At 44.2% G+C, this 27,024-nt stretch overlaps 1 protein-coding gene across 1 annotated transcript in view; it reads left to right on the top strand.

The window, feature by feature from the left end:
* The window catches only part of LOC127583971 (protein unc-13 homolog C-like), a 424,484-nt gene that overhangs the window by 321,779 nt on the left and 75,681 nt on the right, over window positions 1–27,024 (top strand). The window contains 3 exon segments of the mRNA XM_052040443.1: window positions 5,148–5,236; window positions 12,376–12,525; window positions 12,824–12,947. Of these exon segments, the coding sequence (XP_051896403.1) occupies window positions 5,148–5,236; window positions 12,376–12,525; window positions 12,824–12,947 (363 nt within the window).

Below are 27,024 nucleotides of genomic sequence, written 5' to 3'. Positions count from 1 at the left end.
AATGAGAAGGTGGGGGGAGGGGGAGGAGCACACGCAGGCAGGGGACAGGTGAGTCCAGGTGAGAGGGGAAGGTAGGAGGGTGGGGGAGGGGGGAGAAGTAAGAAGCTGAGAGGTGATGGATAGAAAAGGCAAAGGGCTGAAAGAAGAAGGAATCCAGTAGGAGAGGGCAGTGGACTGTGGAATAAAGGGAAGGAGGTGCGGAATAGGTAGGCAGGTCAGAAGGGCGGGGTAAGGGGAAAGAGAAGGGGGGAGGGGGCCACAGGAATGAGGGAAGACAAAGGAGAAATAAAGGGGGGAGAAGAGGGGAGGGGTTACCGGAAGTTGGAGAAATGGATGTTGAGGCCATCAGGTTGGAGACTCCCAAGGCGGAATATGAGGTGTTGTTCCTCCAACCTACTTCTGATCTCAGCATGGCAGTAGAGGAGGCCGTGGATAGATGTGTCAGTGTGGGAGTGGGGTGTGGAATTGAAGTGGATGGTCACCAGGAGCTCCTTGCTTTTCTGATGGACGGAACAAAGGCGCTCGACGAAGCCGCCACCCAGTCTGCATCGGGTCTCACTGATGTAGAGGAGGCCGCATCGGGAGCACCGGATGTAATAAATGTCACCCGCGGATTCACAGGTGAAGCACTGCCTCACCTGGAAGGATTGCCTAGGGCCCTGAATCGTGGTGAGGGAGGAGCCCTCCCCCGACCTTCTTATTCTGGCTTCTGCCCTCTTCCTTTCCAGTCCTGATGAAGGGTCTCGACCCGAAACGTCGACTGTTTATTTCTCTCCATAGATGCTGCCTGACCTGCTGAGTTCCTCCAGTATTTTGAGTGTGGCATTAAGCTTGAAACAGTGTAAAGAAGACTTATGAGAATGTTGCCAGGACCTGAGGGCCTGAGTTACAGGGAGAGGTTGGGCAGGCTAAGACTTTATTCCTTGGAGTGTAGGAGACTGAGGGGTGACTCATAGAGGTGTATAAAATCATGAGGGGCACAGATAAGGTGAATGTACATGGTCTTTTTCCCAGTGAAAGGGAAACAAAAACTAGAGGGATAGGTTTAAGGTGAGAGGGGAAAGATTTAAAGGGGAACTGTGAGGCTAGTTTTTCACATAGAGGGTGGAGGGTACATGGAACAAGTTGCCAGGGGAGATGGGAGAGGCGGGTACAATAATGATATTTGCAAGACATTTGGACAGGTTTGTGGATATGAAAGGTTTAGAGGGATGTGGGTCAAACACAGGCAAATGGGACAAGCTTAGATGGGAATCTTGGTCGGCCTGGACAGTTGAGTCGAAGTGCCTGTTTCCGTGCTGTGTGACTGTGACTCTTTGTCTCCTCTGAACCCTCTTTACTGCTGTTGTATCCTTTATTGCATGATTAAGACTGTTGTGTGACTATCAACTACTTGAAGAGGAGTGTATTCTCTTTTAATTTGAGTCTGACTGTGCTTTTCCTGAACAAATATAAAAGCAGATAGTCTCTTGAGTAAAAGTACTCATCCTAATAAATACTGCAATCACATTGTCTATTTTGCATAGTAGGCATGTAGGGATATTTGTAGACAAATTAATTTCTAGCAAGTGCCTATTCATTTCCATTTTGAAAGCCCCAGTGATCATTATTCCCATCACCTGTACAGGCAGTGAGTTCCAGATTACAAAGACTTTCCTGTGTATATTATGTTACTTTCTACCAGCATTCAACCAGACTTCCAAGGCCTGATGAGTGGGAATATACTTCTCTCATAAGATCATATTGGTTTTTTAAAATATATATTCCACAACTTTAATAAATTAGTTCATTGAATGTTGTTAAACACAGGCACTCTGCATCTTTTCAAAACAACAAATAAAAGTGCAAGGCCTTGAAGGCACTTGACACATCCAGTGAAGCATACATGAGGAACATCTGCAAGACAAAGGTTCCCTACTAACTTGTCCCTGTGAAACCACACCGCCCTTCAACAATTAATGTTCGCAGTGAGAACTGCACAGCCATTGGTCAATTGAGGAATGGGGTATTTGAAGAACGGGACCTCAGACCTGACACAGAACTCATGTTTTACTGGGCAGCAGTGATCCCTGCCCACCCATATGCTGCTGAGAGCAGGGCCATCCACAGCAGGTAGCTCAAAGCACTGGAAAGATACCACAACACCTTTTTCTGCGTTTTTTAATGTGTACGTTATCCACAAACACACAGAGAACCCTGGATATCGGCAGTGATATCGAACTACATACAACATGTCAATATCCATTCAGTAGCAGTCCTATGAAACCTGCTTCAGCCTGACTTAAAGGGCAACTCCCTCTGTTTCTGGCTCCAGCGCCCTTTCAGGCAGTGGGTCCCAGGCTCCTCTGTGTGAAAGTGTTTTACCTCATCTCTCTAATCCTTCTATCCCTCCATGTCCCTATGTTTTATCCTCTCTTATGTCATTCCTAGTTTATCTACGCCCCTCATAATCTTATGCACCTCAATTAAGTTTCAACTTATCTCCCTCTGTCCCAAGCCTTGTTCTTCCAGTCTTTCCTCAAGGGTTCAACTTTGCATTCTCAGTAGCAACTCTGTAAACCCTCTCCAGCACAGTCCCAACTTCCTTGTAGTATGTTCCATGAAGACAAAGTTTGTTAAGACAGTAAAACAAGAAGCAACTCATTTCATTAGAAAAATAAGAAATGTGCAATATTTGCTCACATTGATTTTTAGTTAATGAAATAAATTAAATGAATCCTAGATTTTATTGCCCAGTTTTTCAATTAATTTATAATTGATGTACATTCATTGTCAGTAAGAAATCACTAAGTTTGTGGTAAACTTTCTGGAGAATTGTGTGCACATCTCCATGTAACAAACCTGGTGATATATTGCAGAAAATGCTCTCAACACTTTGTAGGTATCTCCATGTAACAAACCTGGTGATATATTGCAGAAAATGCTCTCAACACTTTGTAGGTCAGTCAGCAGTATGCTGGTGTAGCAGCCAGCATAATCAAAGACCCCACCCACCTGGGACATTCTCTCTTCTCTCTTCTTCCATCGGGTGGAAGATACAGGAGCCTGAGAGCACGTACCACCAGACTTAAGGACAGCTTCTACCCCACTGTGATAACCCCAGAGTGCCCTTATACCATGAGATGGACTCTGACCACACGATCTACCTTGTTGTGACCTTGCACCTTATTGCACTGCACTTCCTCTGTAGCTGTGACAGCTAACTCAATGTAACTGCACTATGTAATGAATTGACCTGTACGATTGGTTTGTAAGACAGCTTTTCACTGTACCTCGGTACAACTGACAATAATAAACCAATACCAATAGCATCTGTGGTGGTTTAGTGGCCTTCCAGATATTCGGGTTCAATCCTAACCTGTGTTGATTTTGGACATTCCTTCATGGGCTCAGGTTTCCCCCAACATCCTAAAGGTGTGTGGATTGGCAGGTTAATTGCCCCTAGTGTGCAGCTGAGTGGTAGAATCTGGGGGCAGTTGTTTGGAGTGAGAGGAGAATAAAATAATGTTAATGTAGGACAAGTGTAAGTGGGTGATGGATAGTCAGTGTGGACGCATCAACCAAGGGCCTATTTCTGTTCTGTATCTTTCGAAAACTCTACGTAAATGAAGCAGACTGGAAACATTAACTCTGTAACTCTCTCCACAGATGCTGCCCGACCTCACGAGTGGTCTCAGCAGTTTCCTTTTCCATTTCAGGTTTCCAGCATCTGTGACTTCTTGACTTTCACAGTCGACTCACTGCGACACCACAGTGCATGTCTTTTAATACCTTTACTAATTTTTGGAAGTGTAAATAATAAGCACGTTTTTTGTTATTCTACCACAATCTCAATCTTGATTCATGGTGCCAGTTCTCTGATTTCACATGACAAGAAAAGAATTAAATACTAAAGTGTTTTAAGTCAAGAAATATCAAAATCTGACCATTCAACAGGATTCAAATTTTGCATGTAAAATCCACGTACAAAAATCTACAAATTAATTGATTCAATAAAATGTTACCAAGCTTGTGTTTTTACAATATCTGTTTCAAGCATATGAAAATCATTCATTTGTATAGTATAACATTTTCCTGGCACACAGTAACTTTGCAAAAATCATCCAAAAGCTTTTAAATTAGTAGATGTAATATGCAATGAAATTTACCTCCTAGTTTCCCTGTTTAAAATATTTGATAGTAAGCAGCAAATTCTTCAGCTAGCATTTAGGAATATTGTAAGCAACCAGCAGGCAAATTCCAAAGGTGAATCCTGTTTGATGAATTTAATGGGTTTGACGGATGGAGATTAAAAAATATATAAATAGGGGATGGTAGGAAAGGGACTTCCATTGTAAAGGACCTGAGCTTGTCCACATGTAAGAGGGTGATTGGACAAGAAAAGATACACAATTTCCTTTGAGACTGTTTTTACAGGGCTGTACTGCATTTCAAAAATACAACTCAGTGGAAATCTTTGTTGCTCTTTGTGGTTGGGTAAGCCATTGTGTAAGATTAAATCCAGGATAAGAATGGGTTTAAATCTGAGTGGTCTGCTGCCCTGCTGACAGCCATCTGAAAGCTTCTTGATTGACCCTGCATCAAGTAATCAGCTTTGAAAGTGCATGCTGCTTTTGCTTGGAAGTAAATGAGGTCAGTTCTCAAATAACAAAATCTCTTAAGATTTTGCTCATCTCTAAGTAAATCCAAATAAGAGAATTGAACCATTTGGCCTGTAATGGTGCCCCTGTGTGCATTTCAATGCTTGCCAGAACATTTTCCAAACTGAGTAAATCTAAAGTGATACTGAGCAGATGATGCATTTACGCTTCTGGTGATTAAAGCCATCCGTATTTGTTGCTTGCACACACATTACACCATGTAGTTGAAAAGGATCTGCTCTCTCCCAAGAGTTGATTCACTCAAGTTTGAATTGAACTATTTTCCATCCAAAATTAGATGCCAATAAAACATTTAGAATCATCTGAATTGATTTGAAAGCCGACATTATTCCAGGATTGGCAATTAAGATTGATTCTCATCCTTGCATACTCTTCATACTGAAACATTATCAAAGACTGAACAGAAAGCTTTAGTCACTTTGAAATCATCATGATAACCTATAATGTGACGGATCATTTACAAATAATTATTTTCTTTCTTTTTAGCTTGATGCAGAGGCTAGTGATGTCTTGAAAGAACTGCAGGTCAAACTTAATGGTGTCTTGGATGAACTGAGCTGTACCTTTGCCATAAGGTAATGCAGTGTTACTAAAATGCAGCTGAACAATGATTGGTGTTTGGCAGATTCTTCTCCAATGTTGTCTGGGTGTATTCATTTATAATTTGTATTTTGATTAATTTTACATTAAATGATGGTCTCCCAGACTTATATTTGAAGGTGGGTCCATAACCTAAGAAGCTTAATTAAGTATCATAAAGGAGGACCCTAAATATTATGAACATTTCCTAGCCCTGCTTGTTTCTGTTAGTTGCCTTTATCTGATATCAGTCACCACCATTACTGACAGTTTGTGTGCAAGTGCTTTCAATTTTAACAGAATAAGTGTCACAGAAAAGTCTGATGACATTATCCGGCTTCTCTTAGTCACCTACTTTCCAACTCATCTGGGGAATCTTGTTGCTAATGCTGAGATGAGTGACCTACTGGCCAACCACCCCAGAAGTGACAATTCCTACTGTAGGCTAGTAACTGATTCTAGGTGAAGAGCCCTTTCGAGCATCGTATAGGTATTGACTGCCGTTGTAACTATACAGGTTAGCTATAGTAGACAAGTGATACAATTCCTGAAGTCCAGGTCCTTAGTTGCGGCCAGAATTGAACCTGGGTCGCTGGTGCTGTAATAGCATTACACTAACCGCTACACTACCGGCCAGGCTCCTGTCTGTAAGGGGTTTGTACATTCTCCCTGTGTCTACGTGGGTTTCCACTGGGTGCTCTGGTTTCCTCCCACATTTCAAAGACGTATGGATTAGGAAGTTGTGGGCATGCTGTGTTGGCACCGGAAGCGTAGCAACACTTGCGGGCTGTCCCCAGAACGCTCTACGCAAAAGGTGCATTTCACTGTGTGTTTCGGTGTACATGTGACTAATAAAGATATCTTAAGATCTAAACAAAAGAGGAACATGTTTGAAATACTCAACAGGTCAGGCACCATCTGTACAGAGACAGAGATAATTTTCAGTAGTAAGTTGAATATTTATTGAACATTTTTAAACATAAGGACTGGCACTGGCTTTCCTCCAATCTGTTAGCCCACAGCTCCAGTCCCTGAAACTAGGTTGAATAATTATGGAGGCTTGCCACTTTCACTTGTTGACTTTGGCTTGACAAATTGTGCATTGTGGATTAAAAGAAGTGCATTTCTATTTCTGCATGTTGCTGTTTTACCTTGATGCACTTTGCTTAGTTCAGGCATTCCATCTGTGTTGTAGGGACATATGAGAAATTGTTTGTTGCAGAATATTACCTCTAGAAATGTGTCATGTGTAATAAAGTGAAGAAGTCTTATAATTGAGAGGATGCAAAAAGGGAAGCAGGTGGTTAAAAGATCAGAATCAATGGAAGTCATGCTGGAGTTTGAAGATAATCCAAGAAAAAGTAAGATTGTTGTGGCAAGAATGTGAAGGTGGTGATGAATCTTTTGAAAGTGCCGATGTGTTCAAGACCAGCCACAGCTGGTTTAAGCATTTCAAGGAGTGTCCAAATCTGCAGAATGATCATCTTGTTGGGGAGGCATCAGGTGCAGATGCCATATTGACACATATTGATACCACATTCAGTCTCCTGTGTAACAGAAACAGAAATGCTGGAAGAATTCAGCCAGTCAAGCAGCATCTGTAGAAAGAGAAAGCAGTTAATGTATCAGATCAGGGCCCTTCCTCAGAACTGGGGGGAAGCAGTCTTCAAAACAGAGCTGGTGGAGGGTGAGATGTAAGACAAAAGACGAGATGGAGGTTGTTTCAGACAGATCAGGTGATGAGAAACAAGGTGAGAAAGGGACATGATCATGCTCTCCACAATTCCAATACCCCACATCTTCCCCTCTCTTCCCCTTCCTGCATTTCACAGCGACCAGTCACTGGTCCATGATTCCCTAGTCCAGTCATTGGTTCCCACCCACCACTTCCCCATCCCATGACACTTGCCCATCCCAGACAGATGTCCACCCACCTCTTCCCCTCCCACATTCCAGGGTCCCAACAACCACCCCAGTTGAAGCAGTGATTCACTTACACTTCTGTCAGTCTTGTGTACTGCATTCGGTGTTCACACTGTGATGTCCTCTGCACTGGAGAAACCAAACACAGATGGGTGATCACTTGGCAGGGCCCCTGTGCTCAGTCCACAGGAGTGAACCAGAGATTCCCGTTGCCTGTCACTTTAATTCTCAATCCCACTCCCAGCCCGACCCGTCTATCTGTGGCCTCCTCCTGTGCTGTAAATTTTCCTTAACTCGATGCTTCAATTCCTCCTTTTAAATGCCCAGTTTTGTTGTCCAATGTAAAGGCAATAGGGATGGCAATTACAGTTTGTGGTTAATGGGTGATAAATTTGCAAGAGTTTGGAGATTTGCTTCTGCTCTGGATGTACGTAAACTGTTGATTTACATACATCCAAACCAGAAGCAAATCTGTACTTCAGATGAAATTTGCACATTTTGCAAACACTTTTATCACAGCATATGGTCCCCGCAGAACTGAAAGTTTAGCAAGAGATGGGTTACACCGAGTTTGGACAGGTGTCCGTCACACCACGAAATCCATGCAGACCATTTCTCAACTGTTTCAGATTGACACCTGCAACCCTTGCACCTGATAATGAGTGGCCCAGCCCCTGTTGACACACTCCTCAGCATGGGGCTGCCGGGGCAACAGCCTTCAGTATAACCAAGTCCAGTTTGGACCACACTTGACCGGACGGTCAGAATCACAAAGTTAACGTTCATTTTGCTGCCAAGCTCCTTGAGGACATGGTGCAGCTTCCACAGTTCAAGGTTGTTTGAATGTGGTCCAGGTTTCAGTTTTAGATCAGGTTTTAGGTGTATCTGCACGGCAACAGATGGCTCCCTGTACCATCTAATGACAGCGGGTTGATGCCGTCTGTGTTATAGTTGTCTAATTTATTCCTCTTCAGCCTGAAGAAAATGGATTGGTGAGCACTTAAAGTGCCTGCAGCAACATTACCCACTGATCCCAAAGACTGTGGCTGGGTTGTAATTTTTGATTATAGAGTAACAGAGGCCAGTGAGATGCTGCTTTAGGCATGTAGATTGGCTGCTCATGTTGTTCTCAGGCCTGACTGCAGTGCTTAGCTGATGTCTGAAGAGGGGAGCCGGTATGGCCAACACTGTTGTACAAGAGAAGTAGGTAATGTTAGAGATCTGGAAGAGTACAAGGCTAAAAGGAAGGAACTTAAGAAAGAGATTAGGAGAGCCAGAAGGGGAAATGAGAAGGCCTTGGCGGGCAGGATTAAGGAAAACCCCAAGGCGTTCTACAAGTATGTGAAGAGCAAGAAGATGAGATGTGAAAGAATAGGGCCTATCAAGTGTAGCAGTGGGAAAGTGTGTATGGATCCGGAAGAAATAGCGGAGGTACTTAATGAATACTTTACGTCAGTATTCACTACGGAAAAAGATCTGGGGGATTGTAGTGGGGACTTGCAGCAGCCTGAAAAGCTTAAACATGTAGATATTAGAAAAGAGGTGGTGCTGAAACCTTTGGAAAGCATCAAGTTAGATAAGTCGCCAGGACTGGATGAGATGTACCCCAGGATGCTGTGGGAGGCAAGGGAGGAAATTGCGGAGACTCTGAGAATGATCTTTGCATCATCGATGGAGACAGGAGAGGTTCTGGAAGATTGGAGGGTTGCGGATGTTGTTCCCATATTCAAGAAGGGGAGTAGGGATCGCCCAGGGAATTATAGACCGGTGAGTCTTACCTCAGTGGTTGGTAAGCTGATGGAGAAGATCCTGAGAGGCAGGATTTATGAACATTTGAAGAGGTATAATATGATTAGGAATAGTCAGCATGGCTTTGTCAAGGGCAGGTCCTGCCTTACGAGCCTGATTGAATTTTTTGAGGATGTGACTAAGCACATCGATGAAGGGAGAGCAGTAGATGTAGGGTATATGGATTTCAACAAGGCGTTTGGTAAGGTACCCTGTGCAAGGCTTATGGAGAAGGTGAGGAGACATAGGATCCAAGGGGACATTGGAGAGTGGATCCAGAACTGGCTGGCCCACAGAAGGCAAAGAGTGGTTGCTGAAGGGTTGTATTCTGTGTGGAGGTCGGTGACCAGTGGTGTATCTCAGGGATCTGTACTGGGACCCTTACTCTTTGTGATTTTTATAAACGACCTGGATGAGGAAGTGGAGGGGTGGGTTAGTAAGTTTGCGGATGACATGAAGGTTGGGGGTGTTGTGGATAGTTTGAAGGGCTCTCAGAGGTTACAGAGGGACATAGATAAGATGCAGAGTTGGGCTGAGAAGTGGCGGATGCAGTTCAACCCAGATAAGTGTGAAGTGGTTCATTTTGGTAGGTCAAATATGTTGACGGAATATAGTATTAATGGTAGGACTCTTGGCAGTGTGGAGGATCAGAGGGATCTTGGGGTCCGAGTCCATAGGACGCTCAAAGCGGCTGTGCAGGTTGACTCTGTGGTTAAGAAGGCATATGGTGTATTGTCCTTCATCAATCAGGGAATTGAATTTAGGAGCCAAGAGGTATTGTTGCAGCTATATAGGTCCCTGGTCAGACCCCACTTGGAGTATTGTGCTCAGTTCTGGTCGCCTCACTACAGGAAAGATGTGGAGGCCATAGAGTGGATGCAGAGGAGATTTACAAGGATGCTGCCTGGAATGCAGAGCATGCCTTATGAAAGCAGGTTGAGGGAACTCGGCCTTTTCTCCTTGGAGAGATGGAGGATGGGGGGGACATGATAGAGGTGTATAAGATGATGAGAGGTATTGATTGGGTAGATAGTCAAAGGCTTTTCCCCAGAGCTGAAATGGTGGCCACAAGAGGACATAGGTTTAAGGTGCTGGGGAGTAGATATAGAGGAGAGGTCAGGGGTAAGTTTTTTACTCAGAGAGTGGTGAGTGCATGGAATGGGCTGCCGGCAATGGTGGTGGAGGTGGATACGATAGGGTCTTTCAAGAGACTGTTAGATAGGTACATGGAGCTGAGTAAAATAGAGGGCGATGGGCAAGCCTAGTAATTACTAGGGTAGGGACATGTTCGGTACAGCTTTGTGGGCTGAAGGGCCTGAATTATGCTGTAGTTTTTCTATGTTTTTAGGAGAGGCTGGAGAAGGCCCAGAGAGGTGAGGTAGATCTGTTTTAGTTCCCTTAATGACTAGGACAATCAGGAGCATTTCTCCAGATCCACAAGAAAACCTCACTTCCCTCTCCCCTTCCAACAGTAATGTAACAGCGTAAAATGAGGGGGAATAGATCTCATGTAACCTTTACTACCCAGAGAGTGACAGGGGCCTGGAACTCACCCCCTGAAAGGGTGATTGGGGCAGAAACCCTCAGCACATTTGATAAGTGCCAGAGTTTACTCAAGGGGCTGCTGCCTGCTGGGAGGGAGGAATAGGTTGCATGTTTTTGTTTTGATGTGAACTGACAGACTGAGGTGAACAGCAACCTCTTGCAGTGTAAACTTTCTTTGACTCTATACTTCCTGTCTTCCTTTGAAATGTCCAATTTTGCTTTTTAATACAAGGGCAATGGGGATTTCAACAAATAGGTTGGCCATTGGAGATCGATTCTTGCAATAAATTGCCTCTTTCTGTCATGTATTTGTGTGACCTTGCTAATTTCCTTTCAAGAAGATTGTGTATTATGCTCTTCAGATTCATACGTGTGCTGCACCGCTATTCCAATGTATACTTGGGGTCTGTCCTTGGTCATTCACCTTTTCTATTCCTGCCAAGACTTTTAGACAAATTTCCATGATTAGGGCAATGTAATTGCCTCCTTCTCTGTGTTATTGGGTTTGTTAAATATTTATCACGAGAATCCAGCATGGTGCGTTCTCATTGAATGTACGTTTCTTGGTTTCATCCAGCCATGGTTGAGCACCACATAGCTCTGTCGAAAATGTTACGGAGATTTATATTGATTTGGCATTTCATCTTCTGCTGGAGAAATGTTAAAGGATCATTTTCACAAGCTATCACCAAGGAAACCACTTTCTTATAAGTCATGGATTTTAATAACCTTTTCCCAAGTTCTCATTGGCAAATGACAATTAGGCTTGCTGATACAAGGAGCTTCATGGTAATAAGCTGCCTACAAGAAGATAAAATGATGGAAAAGCTGAAAAATATTGAAATATATTCTGTGTAAAAATGTCACAAGTACCAATAAATTGTGTAAGGGCAGAATGAGGTGTGACGGGAACACTCATGTGAAACCTGCACATTGTGGATATTTTTTGGAACGTTATTTGTTGTACTCTGTAACTTTGAGGAAGCTGTGGAATAGGAAGGGTTGGGTGGGGTGGGGGCTGTGGAGACGGTTTATCAAAGAAATTTTCCTGTCCATTCCCCTACCACTGCAACACCCCACTTCCCCAACCTCCTGCAATCATCATAAGAAAGTTAGATTACTGTTTCTATTTGGATTGATGGATTATCACATCATCTGCAGGTCAGAACCAGAGTATCTGCCCTTTCTGGTACATAGTGTGGTGGTCAGAGAGTGTTGTTTGTTGTACTCATTCAGGTTGCAAGTCTGTCAGCTGTCCCCTCCTCATGGAACGATACAGCACAGAGGGAGTGCATTTTTGGCAGACTTATCTAATTAAATCCCACTTCCCTGTTCTTTCCTCAACCTCCATTAACAATAGGTTAACTGACCTGTGGATCTCAGTGCTGTTTGTGTATCCATATTACACAAAGATGGGCTGTCTACACGGGCCTCAATATATGCTCTACAGTCCAGTGTTCTGCTGACTGGCCGATTGACTCAGAGTGTACAGACATCTAATTGCCTGCCTTTCTTCTGGCCAGTCTGTCGTTCTCATTAAACATGATATTTAAAGTACAGGGTTTGAGTTAGAATGTGCACAAAATGCTTTTCTTTGGAAAATGGCATCTACAGCCCGATATCACAGTGCCTCTGTGTACTGGTATTTGGCACCAAACCTCTTGCCATGTTTTAGGCTTCAGATGTTAAAAGCTGAAATCCAGCATTGACTTTACCCTTTTGTTAAAGGTATGTAACGGGAAAGGTCAGGTCACTGTTCCAACACTTTGCTGCAAGCATTGCTGCTCTCAATATGTTAGTTATTTTAAAAGTGTTAAAGTCTTTTGATGTTTGGCTTTCCAGGCACGGATTTATCACTGATCCTGCTTAATTGTTTCAGCTTCCAGTCCGTAATTGAAGAATGTGTGAAGCAGATGAATCTTGAGTTATATCAAATGAGAGGAAATGGGAGTGCATCTACCAACAGGAACAGCGCAGCCCTCCATGCAGAAACTGTTCTGAGGCCTTTAATGGACCTTCTGGATAAAAAGTAAAGTGATTTTATTAATAATGTTCGGCCCAAAGATATTCATTTCACCCAGACTTCCCTAACTTCACAGTTATCCATCATTGAATACTCTATCGCTTGCATTGAAATGCAAATATCATGGGGACAGCTTGAGAATTTGGCCTTTAAATTGTAGTCATCGGGAAGCTGCTACGCCAGCCTATATTTACTGAGGTGCTGATAGGATGCTGGTCTGCCGGCAGACCTTGTGAAGCATAATACAAGTCTTTTGATGTCTTAACTGCCTGGTGACAGCTGATATTTTACCTTTTTATTCCAGCCTGACACTGTTTGCTAAAATCTGTGAGAAGACTGTCCTAAAAAGGGTTCTGAAGGAGCTTTGGAAATTAATTCTGAACACAATAGAAAGAAAGATTGTTTTGCCTCCGCTAACTGACCAAAGTGTAAGTACCAGCTGACCTTTGCCACAGAATGTATTATGTACAAATATTTCAAAAATAGGTACCCACATCCCTTCCAAATATCTAGCTGGCAGCTAGGGATGACACAGATTCCTAAAGATAAGATCTTTATTAGTCACATGTACATCGAAACACATGGAAATACATCTTTTGCATAGTGATTTTTGGAGGGCAGCCCGCAAGTGTCGCCACACTTCCGGCACCAACATAGCAGGCCCATAACTTCCTAACCTGTACGTCTTTGGAATGTGGGAGGAAACCGGAGCACCTGGAGGAAACCCACACAGACACGGGGAGAACGTACAAACTCCTTACAGACAGTGGACGGATTTGAACCCGGGTCTCTGGGGCTGTAAAGCATTATGCTAACCACTATACTACCATGCCTGCACATACTGAAACAAAAATAACATAGCTGTGAGATTAAATGTCAGTTCAAAGATATTGATGATGTACCTTACAGGGCAATCTGCCTTTCACGTATAATCAAGAACTAGAACAAATATGCAGGGTGTAACATAGAATCAATGTTGTCTCCAGTTTATTTACGTAATTTTTGAAGTGTCTGATTTGTAGTTGTAACTATCTATTAAGTGGATAATTCGTGACAATTTTTCAGGAGTGTGGATTTTACTCTGCTTTGGATTTCTATAAACTGGTGATTTAAAATAAACAGCAGATTGGAATTTACACAAGTTGCATCCAGGAACAGCAAATACTGCAGATAGGGCAGATGATGGATGACAGGGCAGGCGGCTGGATAGTCTGTGAGGTGATTCTTTTGTTCCGCCACTTATGCAGGTTCTCTGTGGGCTCGCTACACATCGTGTCCACATTGAGGAGCCATGGGCCAGGGGGTCCCAGGAGTCAGTGGGGATGTTGTATTTTTTCAAGGAGGCTTGGGCACGTCCATGAATCTATTCCTCTAACTGCCCACAACAGAGCTCGGAATAGAGTGTCAATTTCAGGAGTCTGGTATCGGACATGTGAACAACATGACCCAACCAATGGAACCATCAGAGTGCTAATGAGTGGCCCAGCCCCTGTTGAAATGCTCCTCAGCATGGGGCAGCTGGGACAACAGCCTTCAGTATAACCAAGTCCAGTTTGGACCACACTTGACCAGACTGTCAGAATCACAAAGTTAATGTTCACTTTGCTTGCCAAGCTCCCTGAGGACATGGTGTAGCATCCACAGTTCTTGGTCGTTTGAACGTGGTTAGTTTTAGATCTGACTTTAGATGTATTCTATGGCTCCCTGTACCCATCTAATGACAGTGGGTTGATGCCGTCTGTGTTCTAGCCCAATGTCTATTCATTGTATTCTCTGAAGTTGGGAAAAAGACATAGATAGGATCACAGTGCTCACAGAATGAGGCAGAGTATCAAACTGACATTACTCTCACAGAAAATGGATGGGTGAGCACTTAAAGTGCCTGCAGCAGCATCACTCCACTGATCCCAAAGACTGTGGCAGGGTTGTAATTTTCAACTTGATTGTAGCATAGCAGAGGCCAGTGAGATGCTGCTTTAAGCATATAGATTGGCTGCTCATGTTGTTCTCAGGCCTGACTGCAGTGCTCAGCTGATGTCTGCAGAGGGGAGCTGGTATGGTCAATCCAGTCGGGAGAGGCTGGAAAAGGCCCAGAGAGGAGAGGTAGATCTGTTTCAGTTCCCTCAACGGCCAGGAGGATCCAGGGTAGTTCTCCGGATCCACAGGGATCACCAGTGCACTGGAAGCATGAGTGGGCCATTCTACCTGCTCTGTGGTTTCGTACAGTTCCTAACCTTTTACCATGGCACCATTCCCCCGCACTAACCTCACAGCCTTCACTTCCACATATCTTGTTCATTGGGAATATATTGAGCCTCCACAGCCTCTTGGGTAAAGAATTCCGACACCTGCTTCCCTCTGGTTGAGAAATCTTGTCCTGTCTCAGTCCTGATGATGTCCTCTTCTCTCTCTAAGACACTCACTGCAGATTTGGGAACCCCCTCCTTCAGAGCTGGAATTAAACTCTCGTACTGTCTGCCTGGGTCCCATCTGTCTGTCTGGATCTCTTCTGTTGTCTGAGTCCCGTCTGGTGTCTGGGTCCCATCTGACTGCCTGGGTCCCGTCTGTCTGGGTCCCGTCTTAACCAACATTTAGAGTCTCTTCCTCTGTGATTTAGCTGAAAGTGAAGAGACTGGGCAAAGGGTGACAACAAATTAATTCTTTCACCACATCAATGCTTTACTCATTGGGTTTTATTTACCTATAAACAGCCAGTTGTTCCAGCTCTTTCTAGCATGGTTGCTGCTCCTGAAAGCTTTGTCACTGCCATGGGAGAAGGTAAAAAGGAGCTTCAGGGAACATATCAAACATTGAAACAGAATTAGATAGTGATTATACCTCAGGGCTTACTGTCTTATGTCCTGTCCATAACTGATGAGTCCTGAATGTCAGGATGGATAGAGGTGCTTTGTTTCCCATCAATAAATGAGCAATAAATGTTGGGCAAAGTAGTTTGTGGCTATTTTCAGGAGTACCATTCATTTAAATGTGGGGTTCAGTGAGGTCACTTTCTGGTTCATTATATTTGTTACATGACTGATAAGCTATTTTTCAAACAGATGTCACTGTCAAGTTGCCAATGCATAACACAGAGACATTAATATGAAATGGTTGCCTCAAAACATAAATCACTGCTTGGCATTGTGCCGGTTATATAAATATAATATAATTTATCAAACAGGAGATGACCATTGTCAAACAATTTTCAGTAAAACATTACACACCTGCCATGATGTAAGTTTATCCAAGTGCTCTTTGCTGGATTTGCTGATGTACTGGCTATGTACGTATTGGCTATTAATACTGATCTTTAATCTAGTTTTGTCAGTTCAATTGAACTGATTCGGCAGTGATTGGTTAAGCACCTCACCTACCCCCCAGTTATAGTACACAATTAACTTGCATTGCACTTCAGCCAGCACGGTGAACCTCTGCCTCCGCCCTCTCTCACTGGCTGCACACATTCTGCACGTGATGGGCTCCATGTGCAGGCAACCTGCACCTCTTCCAGGAGTGACGGGGTCATCTGAACACTGAATGCGTACACTGATGCATTGAACAGTGGCTGAACATGCATGGGAGCAGGCACCAAGACATTCAGACAACACGCTGGGGCTTTTGTTGGGAATGGTGAAAGGGGAGAAAGTAGGGAACTTTCCAACAGATGCTCATAAAGGTGGGAAGACATAATATTGGGATTGGTTTATTATTGTCACTTGTACCAAGGTACAGTGAGAAACTTGTCTTGCATACCGATCATACAGATCAATTCATTACACAGTGCATTGAGGTAGTACAGAGTGCATTGAGGTAGTACAGAGTGCATTGAGGTAGTACAGGGTAAAAACAATAACAGAATACAGAGTAAAGTGTCACAGTTACAGGGAAGTGCAGTGCAGGGTAGACAATAAGGTGCAAGATCACAACAAGGTAGATCGTGAGGTCAAGAGCCCATCTCATCGTACAAGGGAACCGTTCAATAGTCTTATCACCGTGGGATAGAAGCTGTCCTTGAGCCTGGTGGCACGTGCCCTCAGGCTCCTGTATCTTCTGCCTGATGGGAGAGGGGAGAAGAGAGAATGACCCGGGTGGGTGGGGTCTTTGATTATGCCGGCTGCTTCACCAAGGCAGCGAGAAGTGTAGACAGAGTCCATGGAAGGGAGGTGGGTGTCCCTGATGTGGAGATTGGAAATTAGAGTATTATTCCATGACCAAGGAAGGAACACAGAGAAAAGTTTAATGATCTCACACAAGCTGTCAAGCTGAGCATAACATCTCCACAAGTACATTGAGACACATTTTATACATTAGTACCTCAATTAGAACCCAGGATGTGTTCCTGGGGATGAGACTGTGAATCCAATCAGCTCTGTAGGTGGTCATTACATACCAGTGCTCTCGTTGGTCACTGCTAATGACATAGTGTAATCTGATTGGCCAAGCAGACATGAATACCATGGCTGCATTTGGCAAGTGTAGAAACAATTGTTAACATTTGTTAATTTTATATTTTTTTGTTTTCCGGTACTTTTTAGTAAAAGTATTTTTGCCCTGAGGTAGGAGCATGTAACGGATCAGAGCCACACAGGGTAGTGTGCAGCCGGCTATCAGTGCATGTTCTCATCCTGCACGGCTGTGTGCTTAAACTGTGTGCTGAACCAGCTGGGAGTTTAAGCTGGCAGATGGAACATTCCGGACTGTCTGTGATATGGTTACGTTGTTGAGAAGCAGACACAACACATGACATTCCACCCAATAAGGTCACAGACACAGACAGTGAGAGGACAGATCACCCATTCTCAGATGAAGGTTCATCCTCAGATGGTGTAAACCCCCACATGTACCATGATCCATGTATCCCCACCTGTACCATGATCCGTGTACCCCCCACCTGTACCATGATCCGTGTACCCCCACCTGTACCATGATCTGTGTACCCCCATATGTACCATGATCCGTGTATCCCCACCTGTACCATGATCCGTGTACCCCCACCTGTACCATGATCTGTGTACCTCCACATGTACCATGATCCGTGTATCCCCACCTGTACCGTGATCCATGTACCCTTTTCAACTGGAAATAAAAAAATTACAGGTGCTGGAAATCTAAAATAAAAACAGCAACTGCTGTCACACTCAGCCTGTGGGACAATGTCCCTCTCAATTCACTGGTCTCCCACCACATTCTCCAACATTCCCCAGCAATCAGAATTCAGCCCCAAATCCATTTTTGACCTCGCCTCACACACTTGGTCCTGTCACAGGCCCCAGGCCCACTCCCTGCAGCTCAGAATGCAGCTCCTCAAACCCATCACCTAAACATGTCACACAGTCGCTCTTCCCTCGGTGCAGGGAAGGATGGAACAGTGCACTTCAGTACGGAGCTGGTGGGGGTGGAGGAGGGGAGAGGGGAGTAAACATGCCTGAATGTTTTCGCCCCCCAGGAAGGAGGCAGTGTTAGCTGTGAAGGAAGAGGTATCACCCAAGCTGTAGCCATGAATGGGCTGATGTGATATTTTCACCCCTTGTCTTCCTCCTCCCATCACTCAGTCCCAATCCTGCTTCAAATCTGTGCGTGTTGCTTTCTCATCTCCGCTCAGCACGATGCCCCAACAACAGTTCCCTATGGTTCGTGGATGAAGGGGAAGAAACGTCATTGATCCACCCCACATTGGCAGCTGCACCATGTTCTGCAAACTGTGAGAGATCACAGGCTGCAGCTGGCCAGGGGTCAGGGCAGGGGAGTAGGACAGCAGGCACCAGCTTGTGTGGGGTAGGGTCACCACTGAGTTCTGCTGAGCAAGTTGAGGTGCAAGCTGCTTACGAACAGTTACATAAGTGATCGGAGAGCAGAGATGCCTCCCAGCACAGTCAAGGAGTTTATCGGGTTCCAATTACAACTCAGCTGGGACCCACACTCAGCGTTCCCAGCTTGTACCTTCCACTGTGGAGGTGAAGGCCAATTCCATCCACACTTTAATGGAACGGTCAATGACAGAGCACTTGACACGGTTGTGGCCTAGAGACTGAGGTGCAGCTTACACACGTCTACACGGTCACTGCGCAGGGTATGCTGGCTATGGCCTTACTACTGCCTCACCTAAGGCCCAAGGCTCCCAACTGATTCCCTGATAACCAAGGCCCAAGGCCCTGAGTGATACTGAAGTGACATTGCATATTCTTTGTGTGGGGCACTCGGGCTGTGTCTGAGGTAGGAGGAGGGAGAGAGGATTGGCTGTCAGAGGACCAAAGGGTTCAGGTCACAGAGGACTGAGGCCCTGGCAGAGGGAGGGGGCTGGCCAATCATCTTCCAGGGGATTGGAGGGTTGCGAGGAGTTGGAATATCAGCAGTGTTGGAGGGTCAGGTGGTCTGGGCCGGGGGTCATTGTGGGGTGAGACCAGTGGGTGAATGATAAGTTTGTGCCTTGACTTCGTACATTCCCAGAAGGTTCACTGTACAGCGACCAAGTCACATACATATGACACACACTACAATTTCTTGGCCACAGACCAGGCCAGCAGAGGGCTAATAAAGCCTAACACTTTTGGGAGTGCCGAACAACTAATGGACAATGTTTGAGCAAATGCTGTGACCTTGAACTGTTTGTATATGTCATAGGTATGCTACATGGTCCTTGTGCAGTGAATCTCCTGGGAGTGCCCAACATGTTTACAATCCTGGCAATGCTGCAGAAAGGCGTGAGTTCATTCGATGTGGAAGCAGAGGTCACGCCAGGCAGTGCCTGGTGAGTGGTCATTGCCAGGTTTCATGCCAGGAAAAGGGGATTTTCAGTTGGATGACAGCAGTGTAAGCCTCGATGAGGAACCCACTTTGATGCTCAATATATCTGAAAATCAGGCATTTTAATGACAACAAATCAGGAATGGAGTTCGTAATTGATTCATTCCATTGTGAATGCCCCATCCTTGACCAGCTTTTATCGGGCAAATTCTTTGCACAAGAATTCCAAGAGTCCTGGTTTGATGTGTCCAATATCCAATGCAGTCTTCTGTGTGCCATTTGCCTGCAAACCACACTGTTAACATGGAACGTAAATCTCCTTTCTATGGTGCCAGTTACAAATTTCTTTTCATGAATTCTCTATTAATCTCATTGGGACATGATTCTTTTGAACAAATCTGTCCCACACAATTGATGTTGATTTGGTAATCTTGTTGATAGATAGGCATCCAAAGAAGTGAACATTCCCATTGAGGTTGCAATGGACACTCGTCTGAGCACATGTTGTTTATAGTTTAGATTGTGTCGATGGAGATTCCTATCTCACTTGTTTGAAGTTGTTAACCTCACTCATGCGGTAGCTATTTACGATTTCAGAATGGTCTTCAAATCATCAAATTATGCTGTTATATCTGTCTGTCCAGCTGAGAGCATCAGCTCTCTCGGTCAGTGAACCAGTGTAAGGTTTTCAGAAGGAAGAGTCTATTTCTTTGCTTGTTATTTGTATAATGTTGCAGCGGTAGCCAATTATTTCTTCTTTAGCAAAAAGCAAAACTAAAATAATCATAAATTGGGGGGGTTGGAAGGGATAAAGGTAATTTCAGGATTTGTACAGAGAGAAGAAAAGAACGATAAAGCATACTGAAAAGAAATAACCAGAAAAAGCCCCTTTTTCCTCCCCATTTACACCGCTCCCCTGCGCCTTCCTCTGACCACTATTCCTTCTCTCCTGCCCCCAGCTCCTATACCTTCCCCATCCCCCTCCCACACTGAGATTATAAACTCAATAGAAATGAAATTCAAGATTTGATGCTTTCAGCAGCAATATTTTCTTTTCTCCCATTCTATTTTCCTGGGTTGCACAACACTCAGAATCTCTGAACAAAAGGTCAGTAGGACATCAGTTCCAAATTCCTGCCAGTGTTGCTCTGAAATTAACAGGTACACATGAGTGAACTCAAGAGGTGGGGAATTACCACCCTTTTCCATGGCAACAGCGCTGAGCTCAGGAACTCACCATGTGGAGAATCGGAGGCACAAACATGGCTCATGCTGCTCCCATGACGTTGGGCCTGAGTCCAGGATCACAGCGCACTGCTTCACACTGCCAGAAGCTTCAGACATTCTGAGAACGCAAAAGGGACTTGGAGCAAGTTAAAACCAATCAGTTTCTCTGCATAATTTAGGAAATATTCTCAAAATTTCCACTGTCCATCTCCATTCAAACCCATCTGGATACAGTTGATTTTTTTTTATTTTGAACCATACTTTATTTTCCAAATATGTCTTTGTCCATCACAGGATAAGTGTGTGTGTGTATGTGTATTTCTGGTGTGTGGGTGCGTGTGCATGGGAGAGAGATAGGGGTGGTATTTTCCTTCCTTATTATATGTCCTTCCGGCTAGCTCTTGATTTATTTCTAGAAATTGCACATTGAAGGGAAATTCAATTCAAATCTAATGCCCATCAACTTCATCAAATTCCAGATTATTGCTGCATAGTTTATAAGCAACTGGGGGAAGTTGGGTCAAAATCAGGTAATTGTAGGATTGGTACTGAGAGGAGACGAGAAGCATAAACCATGCTCGATAATACTCCCTCCCCACCGCAGCCCTTCCCTTCCCACCCTTTACTTGCAGCCCTCTCCCCCTCCTTGTTCCTTTTCCCTCTTCCCCACTCTTCCTTCTCTGTCTCCCACACACCCTCCTCACACAGATTATAAAATTTAGAGAAAAGACACTGGTGAGTCATTTAGTTTGCCTCATTTAGCAAGGTTCGTTTGTGAGTGTAAGTGCTCACCTGAATGTGTCATAAAGCCACAAAGTTGTTCAACAAGTGCAAAGGAAATTGACAGGGTTTAAAAAAACAGTGGAGAGACAGCTATTCCAGTTATAGACAAGGAGGCACTGACCACTGCTTGAATTTGTTGCAGAACGCTTGGTAGAAAACAAACAACCTCAGCAGGTTGAGCAGCATCTGTGGGAGGAAAAGAATTGTCGACATTTCAAGTTGAAATGCATTGAGTTTCTCTGGCAGATTGTTTGTTGTTCTAGATTCCAGCATCTACAGTCTCTTGTGTCTCTACTTAGTAGAGAACTATTGGTATAAATGGATATTTCAGTGCTGCAATTTTGAGGTCCAAAATCAAAAGTATCAGCAAATAAGGAAGTATAAAGAGAAATTAAGGAGTACAACGACAGAGAAAAATGAATATAAAAGGAGAGTTGAGTATAAAATTGAATAAAATATAATTCTGGGTCTAAAATGAAAAGAAGTATTTCTGTGGATCAGTCAGTCTCCCAAAATAGGAAGAGACCAAGCTAAAGGCATGGCATCGTCACCTCTCCCCATCCTCCCAGCTGGCACTATATTCCAACGTGGTCTGTGTTCAAGTTATCGGCCCACCTCCCCCTTCCGCTCCCAAACACCAGCTTCGTTGTTCTTCAGACACACTTGGCTTCCAGCAATAGGCCTTCATGGTGGTCTCTCATCATTCTACTGGTCCTGTGGGACACTTTTGCTTTCAAGAAGCCCGTTGAAGGAAGACCGATGGATTTTCTTCCAACAGTAACCACTGATTAATTCTCATATGCTTTGTCCCACTTATTTCCTTTTTCTTCTGTGTTTTGAACTATGTTTAATCTCATCCCTTGTGTTGTCAAGCTGACATCTTTCATACATTCTGAGAGTTTGGACTTTTTCCCTGTGCAGAAAAGTATCCCGACTGTCCCTAAACTACCTCCTCTTTCAAGATTGTCCATTGTCCTGTTGAACTTCTCTCTGCCAGCTTTATATTTCCCCAGGCCAGATCCTTCTTAAATTCCCAAAAATTAACCCCCTTCGGGTTAACTAATCTAAACTATCAAATCCTGTGATTACAGTTCCCACCCGTATTCATTGCAGGAGTAAATGCAACAATGCATTCCTCCCCATTGGCCAGGAAATATCATTTCAAAGGATCCCCTCCTTTACACCTCTTACACAATGATTACATCATGATAATTGAAGTCTTCCATTATCACATTAGATTTCCTGCACATCACACTTATTTCTTTGTATATTTTCTCTGTAGTCTCATTCTCATTCAAAAAATACATTATAACCTAATAGTTTCTTAAACATTGCAGACATCAGCAAATAAATTCTTTCTTAGGCCCTTCAGGTTATTCCCTTTATCAAACACTGAAATAACTTCCTCAGTCAAAGTGCCACTCTTTCTTCCCTTGCCTATCTTTCCTGGATTTATTGTACCCAGGAATATTACACGTCCAACATAAAAGCCACCAAAGATGGAGGTTACAAGACAGCACTTTTACATGTTCTGGTTTTTAGACTTTCTGCAGACTGAATGTTTGTGGCAAAGTTGTATTGCTTCAAGGCAGGCACACCACAATACTCTGCCATCAACTGGATCACACAAAACACAATGAAAACACAATGCATACAGAGAGAGCAGCAGAGTCACACAGCACAGAAACAGACCCTTCAGCCCATCAAGTTCATGCTGACCATCGAGTACCCACTGATACTGATCCCGTTTACTCGCACTTGGCCTGTAGTTTTCTATGCCTTGGTGATGCAAGTGCTCTTTTAGATACTTATTAAATATTGTTACATGTTAAAAGCTACATTACACCATGTGAACCCATCCAGTTCTGTATTTTTATAACTCTAAATCCTGAATCTTAACTCTGAGAATGGATAGGTTGGATTGGGAGGGTTCAAATGCAAGAAAAATATTATTGGCTACAAGAACCAAATGAGTCCACTTCCAGTATAACAGGAACCGAACCACTCCACTTCCAGTGTAACAGGAATCGAACCCCTCCACTTCCAGTGTAACATAGGCAAGTGGCCAACTTGCTTACTGATGCTCTCTGATTTCATTTGACTGATAATTTAAACCATGGGCTTTCCCAGACCACAGGAGACCTTGCACCAGTAAACAAAAAGATGGGCTGAATCCATGAGGGAAGTGCCTTCACTGCACAGGGTGCTGGCAAAGTCAAGCATGCTGAAATACAGTCAGTAGATCGACTCCCAAACATTGTTTCCTGCTTCTCCACCCATCCCCAACTCAACCTCAGTCTCTCAACCTATGTCCGACCATTTCCCACCCCCCGTCCCACTCTTTGCCCCACACAGCCAGATGATCGAGAAGTGCCCCATCCCCATGATTTCTCTTGTTCTCTCACCCTGTGAAGGAGGCCTATCTCAGATGTTCTCCACTTCAATCCTGCAGGATGATTTGGAAAACCATTTGTCCAGGTATCTCTCAACCTCTTGAGATCCCTCCCCACTTCACGAAACTCTCCTTCCAGATAAAACCCAAATATAACAGTCTCCTGATGTCCTTTGTACATTCTGTTTCTGTTTTTTAATCTTGGTGCCCAATTATCAGCCAAAGTTGTATCCAGTTTCCTTCAGTATGTCACTATTTGTAAGTTGTACTGAATGTTCTACCACTGTCCTTTCACTCCGTGTCGTCACTGCAGAAGAGGAATCTACTCATTCCTTTTTTTCTCTTCTGCCAAATATTTTAGATCTTTTTCCCCAGGTTTCTGAAGTCCTGCCGGTGAGAACAGTTTCTCTAGTCTATCAAATTCACTGATTAATGTGAACCCCTCCATTAGATCTCTTACGTACCTTGTGTCTGAAGATACCTCCCAGCGTTTACTGTCTTTCCACATTGCTGGATCTTCACTCCTTGGTACCTTTCCTCTGCATTGCATGGCCACCTTGACATCTGTCCCAAAGTCCAGTTCCTGGATTTGAACATTACTTTGGGTCAAACTAGTGTCTGCTGAAGATAAACCATACTCTTGTGTTTGTGTTTAATACACTATTTACAAAGGCAACAATCTGTATATTTTAACAGTTTTATCAATATCTATATTGAAAGAATTAATATTTACTTCATGGTCCTGGATTTGAATGCTGGTGTTGATGATTATGAATTATGCCTTGTGTAATGGCCTCTGCCATGCAATAGCTTGTTCTTAACAGTATCAGGCTTCTGCGGCTGAGCTCTTGACAATCCTGTCACTGTTATACATGCGGGAGTATCACAAAAGTTACTAAAGCTGTGACCAAATTAATGTTCATGTCAGGAATGCAAGCTTCTGTAATTCAGACTCAACATTCTGCATCAATCCCAAAGTTTGCACAGAATACTAATGCTTTGCACATCGCTTCATCTGTGACAGTGGAGCCTTCCCTCAAACAGCAGAGGGGCTAAATACAGTCGCCCCAAGGACAAGCATGGGATCACAATACATGACTAACATCATCCATTGCTCTCAGTACACTCAGCATGCCAACGTCTTACAGCCTGCTAATTAACATGATCATGGTGTACAGCACTGTTAACTGTGCTGCTCAATGGCAGTGCGTTTCAGCAGGGTTTGAAAATTGAAAGGCCAGAATCACGTAAAGAAAAGCTGCATCGCTGTAGGACTGCCTGCAGCTCTCAGAGGGGGCTGGGGTTGGAATCTTTGGCAGACTTCGGTGCACACTTCTCTGTCACTCACTCCTCCATCGAGGGTCAGAGAATTGGTCCCCAACACCCTGGAGAGCTGTGAGCACCCCCCCCACCCCCCGGCAGATCTTCCTCTTCACCCTCACAACTTGTCCTGTTGGGGCAGCCGCTGCCACTTGTCCACTCATGCTGCACTCCGAGGGGAATGCTAACTCATGTTTCCAGGTCTGAACCTGGTGTGTCCTGACTCATGTTTCCGGGTCTGTACCTCATGTGTGCTGTGTCATGTACCCAGGTCTGTACCTGGTGTGTGCTGACTCATGTACCCGGGTCTGTACCTGGTGTGTGCTGACTCATGTACCGGCTCTGTACCTGGTGTGTGCTGACTCATGTACCGGCTCTGTACCAAGTGTGTGCTGACTCGTGCAAATAACTGAAGACAAAAACGATAGCAGATGTTGGAATTTAGAACAAAAAATACACTGGAGGTACTCAGCGGGTCAAGCAGCATCTATGGAGGCAAAGGTGTGTGTCAACGTCTCAGGTCATGACGATGCATCAAGACTGAAAGGGAAGAGGAAAGATTGCCAGTAGGCAGGGGAGTGGGATAGAGGGTGGTGGACTCAGATGGGGACGGGATGATGGGCAGATGCATCCAGGTGTTGGGAGGGAGAAAACAACTTGGACAGGCAAGTGTGTGTGTGTATGTGTGTGTGTGTGTGGTGTGTGGTACGTGTGTGTGAGGTGTGTGTGTGGTACGTGTGTGTGAGGTGTGGTGTGTGTGAGGTGTGTGTGTGTGAGGTGTGTTTGTGGTATGTGTGTGTGCATGTGAGGTGTGTGTGTGTGTGAGGGGTGTGTGTGTGAGGGGTGTGTGTGTGCGTGAGGTGTGTGTGTGTGTGTGTGTGTGTGTGAGGTGTGTGTGCATATCTTTCCTGAAACTGGAAAATTCAGTGTCCATACCATTGAGTTGTGAGCTACCCAGGCAGAATATGAGATATTGTTCTTCCAATTTTTGTTTGGTCTCTCTGTAGCAATGGAGGAGGCTGAGGACAGACAGGTTGGAGGTCAGGAGGTTCATGGCAGGTACATGAATGACGTGCCCTGCCCAAGGTCACTGACTGGGAGTAACTGGGACCTCAGTGCTGGACATATTGGTTTGACCAAGTCCCACAGGATCACAGTCTTCAATAGAAAGGCTTACAATTGAGTATTTTTGGGTTTCCTTACACAAACTTCTCTTCATCATCCAAAGATAAAGACCTTTGCTGGATATTGGATCACATAAATCAACTTAACCTGATAACAAGCATTTCCTGTTGTATAATGCCAATCGGGAAATTCAGTCGAACGTTTTATATTGTGGTTGACTCTCACGGCCCCAATATAGTTCCAGCATTAGGAGCACAAAGGCTGTCACGTGTAGTATAGCAGGTGAACTAACAGCACATTGTCTTGAGGTCTCCAATGGTTGGAAACTCCCAGTACAACATGGTCTTAATCCCACAGCACCATCTTGGGAGACCTGTTGGGAAGTAAAGTACCCTCCTGATTACCAGAGATTTTCAAATGTTATAGTTGCACAGCACTCGTATACATTAGAATAGATTTTCAAGATGCCATTCAGGAATAAAACTAATGTGGTAAATTGACCACCCATTCAGTTTCCATCTCCTCCAACCTGATGCGTTTGGCAGTGACTTCCATGCTCTTGTTCAGCAAACGTCTATTTATAGTTCTCATGTGAATCCCAGCACTTCAACTCATTTTGTAATCCAAACCACCTGGCAGCAATCAGGCAGGTTTAGCCCATCTGATGGGTTTAGACTTGCTCCAGAATTATTCTTCAAATATTTTGGATATTAAAATTGGGCAAGTGTAACAAGGACAACTACCTCAAACCTACCCACTTTTCTCTCAAATATCATTTGATCTGAAGTCATGTACTCTCCCGATGTCCCATTGCTGCTACATACAAATTCACAGCAATTCGTCTTACCCTTCAAATTTTAGTTCTGGTACTATTATTTGGAGTCATGAGAAATGCTCAGAGTAGTGACCAATTA

This window comes from Pristis pectinata, chromosome 28 (assembly GCF_009764475.1).
Source record: "Pristis pectinata isolate sPriPec2 chromosome 28, sPriPec2.1.pri, whole genome shotgun sequence".
Taxonomy (NCBI): domain Eukaryota; kingdom Metazoa; phylum Chordata; class Chondrichthyes; order Rhinopristiformes; family Pristidae; genus Pristis; species Pristis pectinata.
This window is presented reverse-complemented; position numbering and strand designations above follow the sequence as displayed.